The following is a 15,937-nucleotide window of genomic DNA, read 5'->3' as shown; positions in this document are numbered from 1 at the left end:
AACCTGTCCCTTCTGAGGCTGCTTCCCTGGCACCTCCCATCTCTGAGCACGTCTCAAGCTCTGGGCAGGCAGCAGTGCTTGAATGCAGCCAGCTCTAGGGAAGGAGAGAAATGGCCCTTGCCCTGCTGCAGCCAGCTGCTGGGCTCTCTAATGCAAGGGTGCTGGGTATAATTTAAGCCCGTGCCTTTTAGGAGAACAAAAGGGGCTGGGAGGGCGAGTGCTTGGAGCTGTAGTTCTGGAAAAGCTATTTGCACCTGGGGGAAAGAAAGGAAGAGCAGCTTAGCTCCCTGCATAAGCAGTACAGCTGGTCCATGGACAGCCAGTGGCTGGAGCAGTCCCGGACTCAAAGCCCAAGAGCCTGGGCATGCCTGAGGTGGGGGTCATTGCCCAGACCCTGCACTGCCCGTCTGGGTAAACATGACCTCGCTGGCGGTTGCACCAGGGCAGGGCTGAGTGTCTGGGGGCAAAGTGCTACAGCATCAGCCTCTCCACAGAGTCTGGCCCTGCTCGCAACAGCTTGCTTTGAGGCCTGAGGCAGGAGCCAGGCCATCAGCAGAGCTGGTGCATTTGGGACTGCTCTTGGGGGCCCCCCCTGACAGCAGGGCAAAAGGGAGACCCTCCCCACCAGACCATGTTGTGGCCAGGGAATGAGAGAGTCAGCCCCACCCTCCCTATGGAGGCAGCACAGCTGTTCCCTCAAACAGGGGAAGCCTCACCCCTCGGGCATTTAGGCACCCCCAGCCACCAGCTATGCCCCTTCAGCCAGGGTGCTGGGGTACTGCCACCCCACATGCTGCCAAGGGCATGAAGGGACAGGGCATCTCCTTTTGCAAGGAAGCTCAGACTTTGGAAGAAAGGAGTTCATCCCAGCAGGCAGAGCCCAGCTCCTAGCACCACTGCTCCAGCTGCAGGGACCTAGGGTAAGTGGAGTCAGGAAAAATGAGAAAGCACCCCCCACAAGACAGCATGAGTCCTTGAATCAGTCCATAGGTTTATTCAGAAAGCGGAGGAGCTGTGCAAGCAGAGCAAAGCCCCCTTCCACACAACAGGCTAAAAGGCCATTCTCTGCAATTATCCAGAGAGCAAGGCTCATACCCCAGAGCATTCGGGGTAGGTAAGGCTTGAAGATCCTCAGGTTCAGCGTCAGCTTGTGCAGAGCTAGTCAAGTTCCCATCTCCCCCGTGAGTCCAGGATCCGGGCTTGTGCCGCGGGTCGTCTGGATCGCCGCATGAGCGAGAGCCACATCCACCAGCAACTTGGTGGCCAGCAACAAGCTTCCAACCTCCACGGCCAGCAGGCAGGCAAAGTAGGATCCGATCACCCCCACGTGGCTGTTGAGCCACTGTGTCACCTGGGGCAGGCAACCCCCAAGGAAGATGGTGCCTCCAGCCACGGAGGCCGCCGTGCCCAGGGCCCCGAAGCCGCACTGCGAGTTGGCGATGGTCCCGTTTCCCAGAAGCTCCAGGCAGCAGGAAGCTGGAACGCCGCAGGCTTGGACGCCGGGAGAGCTGCAGTTAAAATACCTAGGATGGGACAAGGTGGGTTGGAGAAGGTCCACTCAAGCTGCAGCAATCCTAGCAGTAAAGCCTCCACTCCCCACAGCACTGGACTAGGAGCCCAGGGGCATGGTAGGCAGCTGCAAAGACTCCTGTACAATCCATGCAACAGCAGCTTGCCCAGCTGCAGTGTGCTCCATGCTAGCCAAACCCCATACAGGTGGCTTTCCCAAAGCCAAGTCATTTCAGGCTTCACAGCAACCACTCAGCAACCCAAAAGAGTCCTCCCCAGGCCTGCTACTCACAGGTTGGTCTCCCAATCCCGGTAGGACTCCACCCCGCAGCACTGCAAACCCATCTGGATTTCATCCATGAGGAACCGCAGGTCCAGGTCATCCTGATACCGCAGCACGGCCAGCAGCATGGTGTCCCGCAGCGAGTCCTTGATCCGGTGCCTCAGGGCGTACAGCAGCAGCCCGCCCAGGAGCTCCATGGCCATGAAGGTGAGGATGCCCCCAGTGAAGAACTTGAGGAGGCAGACGTTGGCGTAGAGGGCCCCCGCACAGCCCGCCAGGGACAGCGTGCTGACCGCCAGCCCCACTAGGGCCAGGAAGAGCATGGGGTCCGTGCCCAGGAGCCCGACACGCTCGCCCAGCAGCGACTCCTTGTCCAGGAGCCCCCAGATCCCGACCGCCAGGGTCAGCAAGCCCAGGATGGAGAACAGGAGGTTCCAGCTGAAGGCCACGTACCGGACACAGGAGCTGCAGGTGCCCAGGGGTGGCTCAAGACACTGCCATTTCCCCAGACACGTGTCATCAGTGTCTGGGTCTTCAGCAGAGAAGGACAGGACATCGCGGAGGTGGGACACGGGGAACAGCCTGCCCAGCCTGGGGCTCTGATGGGATGGAGAGAGAGCAAACAAGTCAGTTGGCTTCACCCCGAGCAGAACTCCATCTTGCAGAAGCCCTGGCCCCGGGGCTTGGCATGAGCAGCTCTGGTCCCAGGAAGATGCCAAACCAAACCCATCATCGGGCAGGATGCCAAAAGCAGCCAGCCCTTGGGGAGACCTCACAGGGCTTTGGGGCTCAGTTTAAAGTGGAGCTCCCAGACCATGGGGTTGGCCCCTGACCCAGCATCCAGGTAGATGCAGGGGTGGAGAACCCGTGTCCTGTCCTGCACCACGTGGACAATAGGGGATGGGGAAGCTGGGAATGAGCAATGGTTCCTATGGCTGGAAGCGCCCGGTCCTGGTTCTGCAGCAGCCCATCCTGCCGGTCCTACACCCTGCAGCCTAACACCCTCCGAAGCTGAGGCCCATGCCATAGACCCAGCAGAACTGGGGGTGGGAGGGCATGGAGGGGCCTGAGCAGAGATCAGAGGTGCCTAGGGCAAGAAATGCCCCATCTATGCCCTGCTGTAGAGCACCAGGCTGCCATGCACAGACAGCTCAGAGTACAGGATCCCTGTAAAAATCAAGCCAAGAGGGGCTGCCCTCCCAGAGAAAGCTGCCTTCCTTTAGATGTCTCTGGCTCAGGCCGTGCTCCCCAAAGGGAGTGGATCTTCAGCAGCTTGGCCATTAGTCCTGGTTTTACCCCATTGCACAGGTCCATCAGGGATTACACCTGCCTTACCCAGCACTGATGGCACAGCACTGGTACCCAGGGTGCATGCCTTCCCATCACTAGCCCTTCTCCCTACAAAGCTGCACAGAAGCTTTTCCCAGCTAGCCAGAGCAGCATGGGCATGCTGAGCCCAGCTCAGGAGCTGGGGACAGGACTTAAAGCCTCCCCCAGTCCCCAAAGCCTCCGGCTGAGGTTAGTTGCTAGACAATTAGCAGAGGGAGACAGTACAGGCAGGGAAGTCGTTGTGCCCTTGATTGAGAGCAGGGCTAATGGCTGCAGGGCTCGTGAGAGTTTGAGCCTTACAGGCAGGGCTGGAGGGTCTTATCTGGCTTCAGGGGAATCGGGTCTAATCGGCACCCTCGGGACGAGGAGGAAAAGATGGGTGCTAGGCGTGCAATCGCTCCTCAGAGTATTTGCAACTTTCCCACCTCCTAGGTAGAGAGCAACCCCCAAATCCACCCAAGGGCATCCAGGTGCACAAAGCAGCCCCTGGAGATGCATTAAGCCAGCATCTCTCCAGCCAGCCTGTAGCACAGACCTAGCATTTACCTTGGGTAGCAAGCAGCTGCTCTCATCCTCTTCCACCGTCACCTCCCCAAGGGAAACCTTCTGCTCACCGGCACCAGGGCGCCCAAAGAGCCTGCCTCGCATTGCTTCCAGCCTGTGTTTGAATTTCATCCTGCTGCTTTTTTCCCAGGCCTGGTCAGCAAGAGGCCCGCACAAGCAACGGGGTGGGAGCAGAGGCAGGGGAGCCCCGGGGCTGAGCAGATATCTCGATCATGCTGGAATCATGTGAGAAGTCACATTTCACGGCTTAAATAGGCCCCAGCACCTCTGGACCAATTCTGGCTCCTCCGCACCTGGGCGTAGTTCAGGGCTATCTGCCTAAATGGCTGCAAAGAGAAAGGGAGCCCTGGTGTGCGGTGTTTCTAATTAGCCATCCCCAGGGGCTGCTCGCAGCTCGAGCTGTACCCTGCTGCCCCCGAAATCTGCTCCCGCAGCTTAGCCCTGCTTTGGGTTTCCCTCGTGGCTGTGGGTAAACATTTTTTAAAGGGCCTAGGTGATTTAGGAACCCATTTCCAAAAGCAGAGCTCCCAGGGCTATTTTCAAAGGTGCAAACAGCAGGCAGACCCTCTGCCAGGTGAAGGGGATACATAAGAAATGCCACACTGGGGCATATATGGGATATAAATAACAATGATGGGGGTCAGGTCTCTAATTCCCTCGAGCTCCTTTGAAGATCCCCACTCTTGCCTACTGGGAGTAATAGTTCGGCCGTGACGGAGCCCGATTCCCAGCTTCAAAGTGCCAGGGATCACGTACCGTTGGCTCTCAGTAAGATTTAAGCCAGGCATTTCTGGAAGCAGGACTTAGGCTCCTGTATCATTTAGGAGCTTCTGGAAATGCTGCCCTGGGTCTCCCCGAGCACCAGCGTAGAGACAACCCCAATTAAAGTGTCTCGTGGAGGCTTCAGTTTTCTCCTCCTTCAGTCGGAGCCCGTTGCAGAACTGGGTGCCCAAAGCCGTGGTCTCCATGCTGCTCTGTGTCCATCAGGGTCTTGGCTCTGTTATCCTCAGTCCTCCTTTATTTGGTGTAGGCAGCTTTTCTGGGCATGATACCTGCTTCATCCGCAGCAGCTCCTCAGCCGTACAGCCTCCATCCGCCTTCCCCCCCGTGTCCATGCCGGTCAATATGCTCCTAGGGTTGTTATTTGGGAGACTGCTCATAGTTCCTCCTTCCATGCCACATCCAGCTGCCTCTTAGCATGCACATTGCACAGGCGTTGAATTTTTAATCTGGTTTCATCGTTTTCTGTTAACACCCTGTATTGGGAGATATTAGCTATGTGCGGGCCGTCTCGCTGCTGCTCCTTCACCTTGCATGGCACCCCTCGTCTGGCAGACGTTCCCTACGTGGGTGCCGTGCCTTGCTTCATACAATTCCTCCTGCTCGCACAAATCCAGACGTCCTCCTGCCTGCACATGGACCCAGGAGGATGGGTTGATGCTGAGGGAACTTGCTAGCTGGGGGAAACATTATCGCTTCAGCTAGCCGCTATTGCAGATCAGCAGGGAGAAGGGTGATGTCCTCTGTGCTCCTTGCCTGCTCCCCCTTTCATGGATGAACATGGGGGCTCGCCAGGCTGCTGAGCACTAGGTTCACAACCATGGCTTGGGAGTGGTGACACCGTCGTGGCCCAAGGGATTTAGGGACTGTGCCGTTGGCACCGGGGGAAGCTGAGAACTTGCAAAAAGTTTCTACCCGGCGTCACGGTTGGGAAACCATCCCAGGCTTCACTAGCTTGTTGGCTGATGGAAGGAGTCAGTGGCTCATCAAGGGCATTTTGGTGCAACGGTGACACTTTTGGCCCGAGTGTGCAACCCACATGCTGCTAAAAGAGCACGTGGGTTGCAAAAAGAGTCGGGTCCCATGGATCATCTGCCCTGTGGCGCTTGCTTGGCAGAACTGGACGACAGAAGAACCTCTTCGGTTGGGTTTTGGCCTCTAAACCAAGCCCCTTTCCCCTCTCCTGCGCACGTCCCCTTCGTTACTGGCAGAGGTATAATTGGCGGGGATGCTGGAGACCGTGATCCTGAGCTGGGGCAGGCTGCAGAGTGCCAAACCGATCTGCTCCGGGTTTGATGTGAGAAGACGGTGGGTCAGGGCTAAGCAGGGCTGCAGGCAGGGTGGCCATCATAGAGGATAGTCTGGTTGTCCTATTTTGAGAGCAAAATAGAGGACATAAAGGCGCCGGGTTTCATATCAATAGAGGACAGAGTAGCAAAAAACCGGACTGTCCTCTGTGATGGCCACCCTAGCTGCAGGACAGATTCAAAGGGTCGGGTCACGCATATGCATTTTTGGACACAGGTAACTGGGTTTCTCTGGACATTTTGAGCCATTTTGAGCAGTGAGGGAGGGTGCTGGCATGTTTTATGCAATAAGAGAAGCAGGCTTAGTGACCCTTCTCGCACCTGCACTGAATCTGGACGTGCCCAGGGGGTCAGGGGTACGGATCGAGACCTTGGCATGGGTGTACGAAGCCTTTGCAAGCCCCAGAGAGTTCAGTCAGTGCCTCCTTTACATGCATTTGTCCACCACTGCTACAAAGCCTGAGCGTTGCCCGGGGCTGCTCTACAGAGACGTGGCCTGACAGACAGATGTGGGTAGGGTTGCCAGCTCGGCTTGAATCTATCCCGGGAGGTTTCTGCAATGCCAACATACCCACGACACACGGCGTCAGCGTGCCCGTGTGCTTGCATGCAGCGGGTATGCATTACGGTGCGTGGACTTGACATCAGGAAGCCAAAAGCAGATGACTATTACATTTAAAAAAACCCGCTGGACTGCCGAACAAATCAGATTCGACATTCAACATTTAATATTTGTTTTAATGAATGCCCTATCATCCACCACCGGGGTGATTTACTCTGCACGATGCAGCTTTCAGAAATTGCAGGGTTTTTCTTTAAACAACAGTGTTTTAGTAAGGTTTTTCTCTCGCCCGGCTGTTGAGTTGCAAAATGGATTGACTTAATTCCAAGCCAGTTAAAGATTTGTCTTCCTCCTGTTGCCATATCCTTGCATTTTGCATTCGCAGCTTTGCTGCCTTGTGCTCCTGGTGCGTTGTGCCGAGTCTCCTGCAGATTCATATCCAATTCCTGGAGGGCTGCCCTGCGCGGACGTGGCCTGGCACGTGGGCTTCCTGAATTCACCGGGGCAAGGCAAGGGGGTCAAGCCCGTGGGGGGTCTGTGATGTGCAGGGATTCAGGTTTTCTCTGATTTTAAAAAATCCCCAATTTTCGGATTAAAAAAAGGAACCCAAAATCCACATTTTCCCATGATTAAAATGAAACACCACTATACATATTTCTATATGCGAGTCTGGTATCCAGGTTGCAGCCGTATCGGTCTAGAGGAAAAAAAAGCAACCCAGACTCGTAGTAGAGGTGATCTCTTTTATTGGACCGCCGAGATTTTTGCAAAAAAAAAAATAAAAATCTTTAATTGCAAACTGTCTTGAATTGCCCGCTTTCCTTGCACGCGCAAGCGTTCGGGGACTTGCAATGCAATTCAAGAAAGCGTGCAATTCAAGATTTATTTTTTGTGCAAAAAGCTAATAAAAGATACCACCTCTACCGTGAGTCTGGCTTGTGTCGATATTAGTGATGTTTCATTTCCAGTCACGGGGAAAGGTGTGCATTTCAGGTAGTTTGTTTTTAATATGAAAATCTGGGATTTTTTTTTTTTTTTTAATCGGAGAAAACCAGCTTGCCGCGGAGGCCGGCGTGCATTGCCCTACGTGTTGTAGCTCACAAATTCAGGGGACGCGGGACAGAGGATGCCCAGGGCCAGGCCCTCCCTGACCCCCGGCTCCATCCATCCCCGGGGCGGGCGGCCTAGAAGCGCAGGAACAGGAAAGCGGCGGAACCCGCGTGCGGCGCGGGGACGGGTTTACGCGCTGCACCGCAAGGGGGCGGGGGATAGCGGGTGGCAACGGACCCTTCCGGTTCGCACCGGAAGCCGGAAGCGCGGTGCTGCGGAGCGGGGCCGGAACCGTTTGGACCCGGAACCTTGGTGCCGGCCGGGGGGGCCGGGAGCGCGGGACGCTGCGGCGCAGGGAGCGGGGCCGGGCGGCGGCGGCGGGGGACGCCATGGCCGAGACCATCGTGAGTGCGGGGCGGGGGGGATGATGAGGCAGCAGATTTGTCCGTGGGGGAGGGGCCTGCTTCCGCCCCCACCTATTGGGCTGACCTTTGGGGGTCACCCCCAGCCGTCGGGGTCAGGGGTCACGGGTCAGACTGTCCAAGCCCTCCCCCCCCCATTCAAAAGTCGGGGCACTCTGCCGCGCCCGGGGGTCCCTGGGGCGCGGGCAGCCTCCTGCCTCCCCGGGGCTGGAGGGCCGAAACGCCCCAGCGGGCCCCGTCCCTCAGCCTGTCCTCGTCGGTGTTGCCGCGTACGGCTCTGGCCGTGCGTGCGGCTCTTTGGGCTCTCATCCGTGTTGGACTGGATGCGGCCCTTCAGCCACGGTCTTGCCGGCGCCGCGCAGAAGAGTCTCCTCCTCGGCCGGGCTGGAGACGCCTGGTTTAGGAAGTTTACCTGCCTGGGGCTCGTGGCTCCCTGCTGCCTGCCCGGGAACGTGTTGCTTCCACCCCTTACGATGGATGGATGAATCTGGACCCTGAGGATCATCTGCCCTTGGCAGAGCTGAAGAACGCCTTCAGCTGGGGTTGGCCCCTACACCGAGGCCCGCTCCCCTCTCCTGCACGCTCCCGTTGGTTCAGGTCAGCTGTGGAGATGCGATCCTGAGCTGGGGGGGCTGGAGCAGGCTCCAGAGAGCCGAGCCGAGCCGAGCCGAGCCGAGCCAGCCTGTGGTTGATGGGAGAAGACGGTGAGTCAGGGATTTAGCAGCGTGGCTCCATGCTGCCTGCCCGCGCCCTGGGGCGAAATACCCAGCTGCCACAGCTGCCAGCTGGAGCCGGGCGGCTCTGGGAATCGGGCAGAGTCAGCACGCTCTTTGCCAGGGATCGGGAGACGGTTCCAGGGTGTTCGTCGCTCCCGTTAGCTCGTCGGATAGTCCCGGGGCTCCCTGGAAGCAGGACTGTTTCAACACGGCTTCTTCGTCTCGGCTACAAATGCAGAGCAGGGCTGTCCCCGCTGGGAGCGCGGGGTGCGCCTGGTGCCTGCCTGTGCTTAGAAGTATCAGAGCAAGGCGGGGTCGTCCCTGCAGCCCGTGGGTTGCACCTGAACGTGGTGTTGGTGAGGCTGGTCCCTACCTGCATTGTGCAGTCTGCTCTAAGGGAAGGACCAAGAGAAAGGCCAAGGCTTCCTGTTTCTAGTGTGCTGCTTTCACTCGCTTTGCACATCCATGGATCCATGCACATCCGTGCCCTGACAGCCTCCATGTTGTGTCACCTGCTGCCGTGGACATCTGGAGTGACGCCTGTCTCTGCTCGTGCTCCTGCTGCCTGGGGTTGCAGCAACTCCAAGGTGCTGTCGGAGCCTTTGCCACTGTCTCATTTCCAGGGAGCGAGAGAGATGCCGACAAATATGCCGTGGGTCCCCAGCCAGGCTGCCTTTATGGGAAGAATCGCCTTTGGCTTCTCCTCCCTAAGGCAGCTGCCTTCACTGCTCGTCTTTCCCATCTCAGCTGAAGGCTTGTCATGGAAAACCTATTAAGCATTTTGCTTTATGTCTGACCATAATGCCTTAGGTCTCAGTGACTTGATTCTCCTGATCTTTTTATTGGCAGTAGACGCCGACTATCAGTAAGGCAGTGATGTTGAAAGTGCCCATTAGTCCTGTGCCCAAGTGAAGCTGGTCTCTCAGGACAAGAACTGGGCTTTGAATATATTGTTTCCTAGAAGCTTTGAAGCATCCTTGAGGATTCAAAGCACCCAGAGCAACGAACTTCCATCTTCAGCTTCGCCTGTGCAAAACTGAAGTTTATTTTCTACCTATAAGGACTTTTTACCTGCTTGAATTTTTCCTGAGCCTAAGGAAAGGCGTGTGTGCCTGAAAGCTTGCAGAAAAAAGATATTTTTTTTGTGATTTCTTAGTTGGCCTAATAAAAGGTGTCATCCCTGAACCAAGAGTTCTAGAGTTTTGCATTTCTTTTTGTCTCAGGCCAACACGGCTACCAAATACATCCTTGAATCATCCTCTGAATTTTTTGTTTCGTTTCATAGTTCGGTTTGGCTGCTTCCTCAGAGATCTTCCCTGCCCCTTAGCTTTTATCAGCCTTGTTTTTAAAAAGCCTCACAAATTAGGGTGATTCAGTTAGCACATAATATGGGAGTCTTGTTTCGCATGCTGCAGATACAGTGGATCAACTCTTTCTTGTAATCCTGTAATCTCGTCCACAGACTGACTTTAATGAGAGAGAAAGGGTATGGCTGCCCAAGAGGCCATCCTGCTCCTGGCTCTGCCTTTCAAGTCATTAAAAGCTAGGAACTTTTTGCTTAGAAGCAAAATCAAGGCAGCCTGTGGCATTACATGGTGTAATTGTAGACTCTCCTTTCTCGTTCTCAACAGATAATCCGTGTCCAGTCGCCAGAAGGAGTGAAGCGCATCACAGCCACTAAGCGAGAAACAGTCAGCACATTTCTGAAAAAGGTACCTGGGCTTTCAGCCCTTCGTTACTTCCATGCGACTCCCTGCTCTCCACTGAGAATAGCCCAGCTCAGACATCAGGCTGGGACCCTGGTGTTTGGTGTTTTCTGGGGTATAGCTTGTTCTTCACAGAGGCCTTCTCTAATGGATAATGTATTTGGGGTAGGTGGCTGGGTGGATCAGCATGCTTCAGGTAAAACAATCTCGCTGCTGACTGAAACTGACACCAGCCCCCTGTTATAAATCCCAGTTTGACACCCCCCCCCTCTAATTTATGCTAACGAATTCAAGTGCTCTGTCTGATCCTTCCCAGGTGTCATGTTTCTGCCCGAGGAGAACTTTGTTTCTAAAGTTCTGGTGAGGAAGTGACTGCAAAGGTGTTTGAGATATGAGAGCTTAAAAAAAAATCAGTTATTTTCCATTGCTTGGAAATGAGGTTGAGTAAGGATGAGCAACGTGGTTTTAAAAAACCATGGGCTGGACTTTTCTGTTGAAGAGAACATGATGGATCAGTCTTGGCCTAGAATCTCCATCATTTGCTTTATGCAGTTGTCCCCTGCAAAGACCAAGGCCTCTACTGTACTTGCTTTTGTATGGATGAGAGAGGGTGGGGTATCATGCAGGGTTTTGCTGGCTTAAGGTTTTCTGCTTGCTCTGATGCAAACATGGCAAGGCTCTCCCAGGCTTTGTGGGTCTGCATTTCAGTGCTTCAGCGTTGGAAGGTTTTTACTCTGCATGATGCAGCTTTCAGAAATTGCAGGGTTTTTCTTTAAACAACAGTGTTTTAGTAAGATTTTTCTCTCATCCAGCTATTGAGTTGCAAAATGGATTGACTTAATTCCAAGCCAGCTAAAGATTTGTCTTTTACTGTTGCCATATTCTTGCATTTTGCACTCACAGCTTTGCTGCCTTGTGCTCCTGGTGCGTTGTGCTGAGTGCGCTTGAGTGCCGCTCTGGCCATTAGGTCTGGCCTGTGGGTTGTAACTGGATGCTGGGGGAACCTCAGCAGCATTGCTGCAGCATGCCTGCCCAGAGCAGAACCAGGAGCAAGCCCTGCTGTGCTTGGACAGGCTCAGAAGAAAAACCCCTCCCCAAATCTCCACACCATTGACATGGTCTTGCTTTTCTTTCCTTTTGTCACTCGAGAAGCACATGGGTAGGGGCATGCAACTCCTGCATGACCCTGATTCAGCCACATTGCCAGCACTGAATTTGGTGTTGCTAAGTAAGCTGGAGACCCAGAGATGCAGCAGAAAGGAAGGAACTGCATTGAACATGGAGCTTCATGTTGAGCCCATGTAAACGATGGGCTTGAGAAGGGCAGACAGTGGCTGGCAAAATGGGAAATGTATACAGAATTCTCTACCCCACGTGACTAGCTTCTCCAGTAAGTGCTCATTGGGGGCTGGCTGTTTCCTTCCAGTTTGTTTCAGTTTCTATGGACACTTCCAGTGTGGTTCTGGAGAGAAGGAGCAAGAGGTCAAGGAAGGATTGTAAAGCAATTTTGTGAGCCAGGTGTGGGGCAGACTGGTGGGGGGACCTCCATAATGAAATGGCATGAGCATGTCGAGTTAATTCTGTGCTGGGTGTCTGTCGATCCTTGTGTGATACAGCTGGCTAGCATTTCACGTTCATCATGTGAGCACAAGCAGGAGTCTCGGTTTGTGCATCGCCTATGACTTTTTGTGCTAGTCTTCACCTGCTGGGAATGTGGAAATGCCCTGGAATCTTCAAGTGCCGTGTTTCTACGTTAGCAAGGCTGTGTTACGGCATATTAGATCAGTCCCTTCCAGCTGTCTAGATCTCATTTTACTTTGTGAGGGCAGTCTGCTCTTTGTATTCATCTGTGGGTCCCTTTGGCAGGTTACCTATGTCACTTCCTTGCTGTCTTAAGCATGTATTTTCACAAAAACGACAAGGGAGAGAATTAGTTAATAAAAATAATGGAGGAATACACAAATGACTCGGGTTCCTGGGAGCTGGGGTAGCACCCAAAGATATTTCTCAATGAATTTTCACATCGGCTAGATCTTAAAAAGATACAATCCCCGCCCCAGAAACAAATGAGTGTAAGGTTGGCCTGAAGCCAGCACTGTAAGGGTAAAAGATAAGTAGGTTTGAACTGAGCCATTTAAGAGATGAGAAGAAAATTGTCTGGTAAACTGAAGGCAGAGACTATTGCAAGCATGTGGCCCAGCATGAAAAAAGGCACAGCCAGAAATGGTGATAAATTGCATGCGTAAATTGAGCACAAGGATCTCAAGAGGGGAAGAGAATCAGCAAAGCGGGGTTGGAGATGGGTGAAGGATGACTTGGTGGGGCAGTATTGGAGAACCTCAAGCTAGTGAATAGCAACAACTGATATACCCCTGTGGCATGGGACAGATGCCTGATCTTGTATTATGTGCCCATGTTTCATTTATTTTGGTCATCCTCTTTATGAGCAATGCTCCTCCTTTGGTAACTGCTTCCTTGCGAATCCCTGGGGTTGTGGCTCGCATTCTTCAGCTGCCTCATCATCTCATGGTTGCCAAGGGAGGATGAGTTCATCCAGCCTTCTGTAGTACAACTATTCTGGGCCTTGGGTATTTTTTCCCAACAGGTGCATGCAGGTGAGTGCTCTAAATCACTCATTCTCTCTGTTTTCTAGGTTGCCAAAGAATTTGGCTTCAGGAATAATGGCTTCTCCATATACACCAACAGAAACCGGACCGGAGAGATAACAGCATCACAAAACAAGTCCCTGAACCTACTGAAAATCAAGTGAGTATTTGTCAGAGATCACAAGGAATGAGGAGGAAGTGACATGCGGAGGGGTGTTCCTGGGACCCGCGAGGATTCAGCTGGCTCTCTAGGGCCCCTGCCCCCGGACAAGACAGATGGATGAGTTTGCAGAATTGTGGGCTAATCAAAGTAGCCCGCGGTAGCCTGTGTCCCGAGGGTGCATGGTGCTGCCCATTGCTGTAGTTAAACTAGAACAGACTTTTTTGCTCCCATGTTGCCAACAGGGAGTGACCTCATTTTCTTTTCTGCCCACACTCTATTTTCTTCAGTGATGCTGAACTAACTTGCTGATTCAGGATGAGCTAAAGCCCCAGTCCCCTGCAGCCAGCTATCACTAGAATGCTTCTCTCACCCTTGCCTAGTGAGTGGCACGTTGGAAAAAGGTACCATAGGCAGCAGGTTCACGAGCATAACTTTGTACATGGCTGCAGGTGCCCTTTCTACAGCTGTCTGAGAGGGTGAGGTGGAAAATGCTAAAAATACCAGAGCTGCTTTTGCTGGAGACAGTCCCCCTGCTGTCAGACCCACCTCTGGAAACTGTGACTGCAAGTACAAGCAGCCTTCTTATTAGCTCTGTGCTGAACCTGTTGTTTCTCTCCCCTTTTTTTTTTTTTTGGGTTGTGCTCTGCTCAGAGGTGCCTTTTTATTTTTGCTGATGTTAAGAGATGCTGTACAGCATCAGCATGTGAGATTGTAAGCACTGCTGTTTCTTAGTGAACAGCACAGCAGAAGCAACTAGCTAGCCAGGACCATGGTTTTGGAGAGGAGTCATTAGTTTTTTTTCTTTAATTTGGCTCAGACCAAAGCAGGACCTGAATTCGTCTCAGGGTGAAGTACCACAACCCAAAGGACTTGCTGTGGGTCTGTCTATCCCAGGTACTTCAGAGACAGCTGCACCAGATCACTGCCAGCTGTTTGCTGTGGCTTTGTGCCTCTTTTCCAATCAGCTGCAAGGGGCCACCCTTCGAAATAAAAGCCACAGCAAAGTGCTGAGCAGCTCATCCATCACTCAGCAGCCTGCTGTGAATGGCCCAGACATGAGCAATCCAGATTCAGTTGTACCCCCCCTTTTGATCACAACCTCTTCCAGGCTTTGAGTGTTGGTGCCCAGGCATCTGTACAAAATACATGTGAATGTAGGCAGAACAATATCAGGGAGCTAGGCAAGTAATGCATTTTATTTGCTGCTCAAACTGTCTGTGCAGGAGATGGGACACATCCCAAACCAGTGCTTTTGTGTCGCTTTTTCCCTCCCACATCTAGACATGGCGATATGTTGTTCCTCTACCCCTCGAGTCCCGCTGGCTCTTCCTCAGAGAACATGGACATCTCTATCTCCCAAGGGTTGCGCCCCACGGGTGCTCCCCAAGTGGTGGAAGATGAGATCGACCAGTACCTGATCAAGCAGGATGGGAAGATTTATAGGAATCGGGACCAGCAGCTGTAAGTACCGTTGGACTTTCTAACTGGTTTCCAAGGTCAGCCTTGTGCCTGGTGCTTCGCACTGTGTGAAAATAAGTATGCAGTGCAAAACATAGCCAGCAAACCTGATAAGCAAACTGCCTTCTGAGCCAGCACCCTGCCCCTCTGCATGCACGTGCGGTCCCTGCCTGGGTCCCGGTTGATTTAACTCTGGCCCTGGCAAACCGAAGGACAAAACTGTTTCCAAACCTGAAAGGCCTTTTGCCAAGGAGGACCTGCTAACATCCCCCCCTGCTCTAAATCAAGATGGCTTCAGGCATGTCCCTGCTTTCCGCTTTGCCCGTACCTGTGACCACATGCTCCCAAAGCACTTAGGGCTTTGTAGGTGAGGGGGTATGTCAAATATTCCCTTTAGAGACCCATTAGCAACTGATGCACAGCATAGACTGCTGCCTGTGGCAGCCTAGTGCTTACAAAGGAGGGGGCTGCATTCTGCCCCAGCGACGATTTCCACATGGTCTCAACCTGTAGCTCCATGCTGCGCCTGTTGTTCCCATCTTGGGGTGACAGGCGAGGGTTGCATACCACGGGAAGGGCACCAGGGGAAAAGGCTTTGTCAGTGAGGGCTGTCCTTGGGCCTTCCACGAGCAATTGAAGCTCCTCACTTCACATCCTAAAGCTCTGCCCTCCATTAGAGATATTAACTTAAACCTTACCAGCGCTTCTGGGGTCCCCCACAGACACTGCTCTGACTGTCTCTCCACAGTAGTTCCTTGACATAGTATCCTAAGGGGTCAGAGAGCAAACATGTGACGTGAGAGCTCGTGTGTGAGCTCCAGGCCCAGCAGGCAGTAAGAAGCCCAGGGGGCAGAGGAAATGCTCTCTAGTGGCTAGTAGGATCTATACCTAGCTCACTTCTGGCTCTCTATTGTCTTGGGCCTCAGTTTCCCCTTCTATAAAGGGAAGCTACTTGCTTAGTTTTTGAGGTGTGGCTTTCCCTGAGAGCCTTTGCTGGGAGGGGCGCTTGCTGAGCTGTTCTATTCCTGTAGGAGTAATAAATATTGCATTGAAATAGGTGCTAATTAAAGCCAAATGAACAAGAAGTCTTAGGTCTCAGTGGCTACTTCTGTTATGCATTACTTGCTGGAGAAGGTACATGCAGCTGTGACTTCAACGCCTGCCCTCAGCTTCACAGCTCCATCCCCGCAAGAGAAGTCGCTTCACAAAGATGTTGAGCCAAAGCCAGATAGGGAATTTTTTAAAGGTGGAAGCCTTGCCCTGTCCTCTTGTCTCCATGGGCTTTATCTCTAGTGCCACAGCCGAAAGGGAGATGGGAAAGGCTTAGCTTTTGAATGGAGAATGCTCTGTAAGCTTCCCGAGCAGCGATAAATGAGGGAAATGTCAGGTCATTATTGACACAACAAAGGCGAAACTCTCTCCGGTAAAAGCAGCATCTTTAGCTTGACCACACATTTCCTGAAGAACAAACAAAGGTATTGT

General features: G+C 53.3%; 2 protein-coding genes across 2 annotated transcripts in view; one reads left to right on the top strand and one right to left on the bottom strand.

Moving 5' to 3' along the window:
- Window positions 1–978: 978 nt before the first annotated feature.
- On the bottom strand, window positions 979–3,980 carry TSPAN10 (tetraspanin 10). Its single transcript, XM_006270671.4, has 3 exons — window positions 3,668–3,980; window positions 1,802–2,391; window positions 979–1,523 (listed from the first exon to the last, which is right to left on the bottom strand). Exons 1-3 carry the CDS (start codon window positions 3,794–3,796, stop codon window positions 1,163–1,165), a joined length of 1,080 nt encoding a protein of 359 aa, XP_006270733.3. The 5' UTR covers window positions 3,797–3,980; the 3' UTR covers window positions 979–1,162.
- A 3,697-nt stretch (window positions 3,981–7,677) lies between these two features.
- Window positions 7,678–15,937, top strand: part of NPLOC4 (NPL4 homolog, ubiquitin recognition factor) — a 35,104-nt gene continuing 26,844 nt past the window's right edge. Inside the window, exons 1-4 of the mRNA XM_006270633.4 lie at window positions 7,678–7,788; window positions 10,154–10,234; window positions 12,882–12,994; window positions 14,279–14,458. Coding sequence (XP_006270695.1) covers window positions 7,774–7,788; window positions 10,154–10,234; window positions 12,882–12,994; window positions 14,279–14,458 — 389 coding nt within the window. The 5' untranslated portion in view covers window positions 7,678–7,773. The remainder of the gene's footprint in view (window positions 7,789–10,153; window positions 10,235–12,881; window positions 12,995–14,278; window positions 14,459–15,937) is intronic.

The sequence above is a fragment of the Alligator mississippiensis genome, chromosome 8, assembly GCF_030867095.1.
Source record: "Alligator mississippiensis isolate rAllMis1 chromosome 8, rAllMis1, whole genome shotgun sequence".
Taxonomy (NCBI): domain Eukaryota; kingdom Metazoa; phylum Chordata; order Crocodylia; family Alligatoridae; genus Alligator; species Alligator mississippiensis.
This window is presented reverse-complemented; position numbering and strand designations above follow the sequence as displayed.

Bases quoted from the DNA above. Each gene is read 5' to 3' on its own strand.
- TSPAN10 (XM_006270671.4), bottom strand. From the start codon at position 3,796: ATGAAATTCAAACACAGGCTGGAAGCAATGCGAGGCAGGCTCTTTGGG. The intron at 2,392-3,667 runs GTAAATGCTAGG...CCATCCCATCAG, and splicing joins GCAGCTGCTTGCTACCCAAG to AGCCCCAGGCTGGGCAGGCT. The intron at 1,524-1,801 runs GTGAGTAGCAGG...GTCCCATCCTAG, and splicing joins CGGGATTGGGAGACCAACCT to GTATTTTAACTGCAGCTCTC.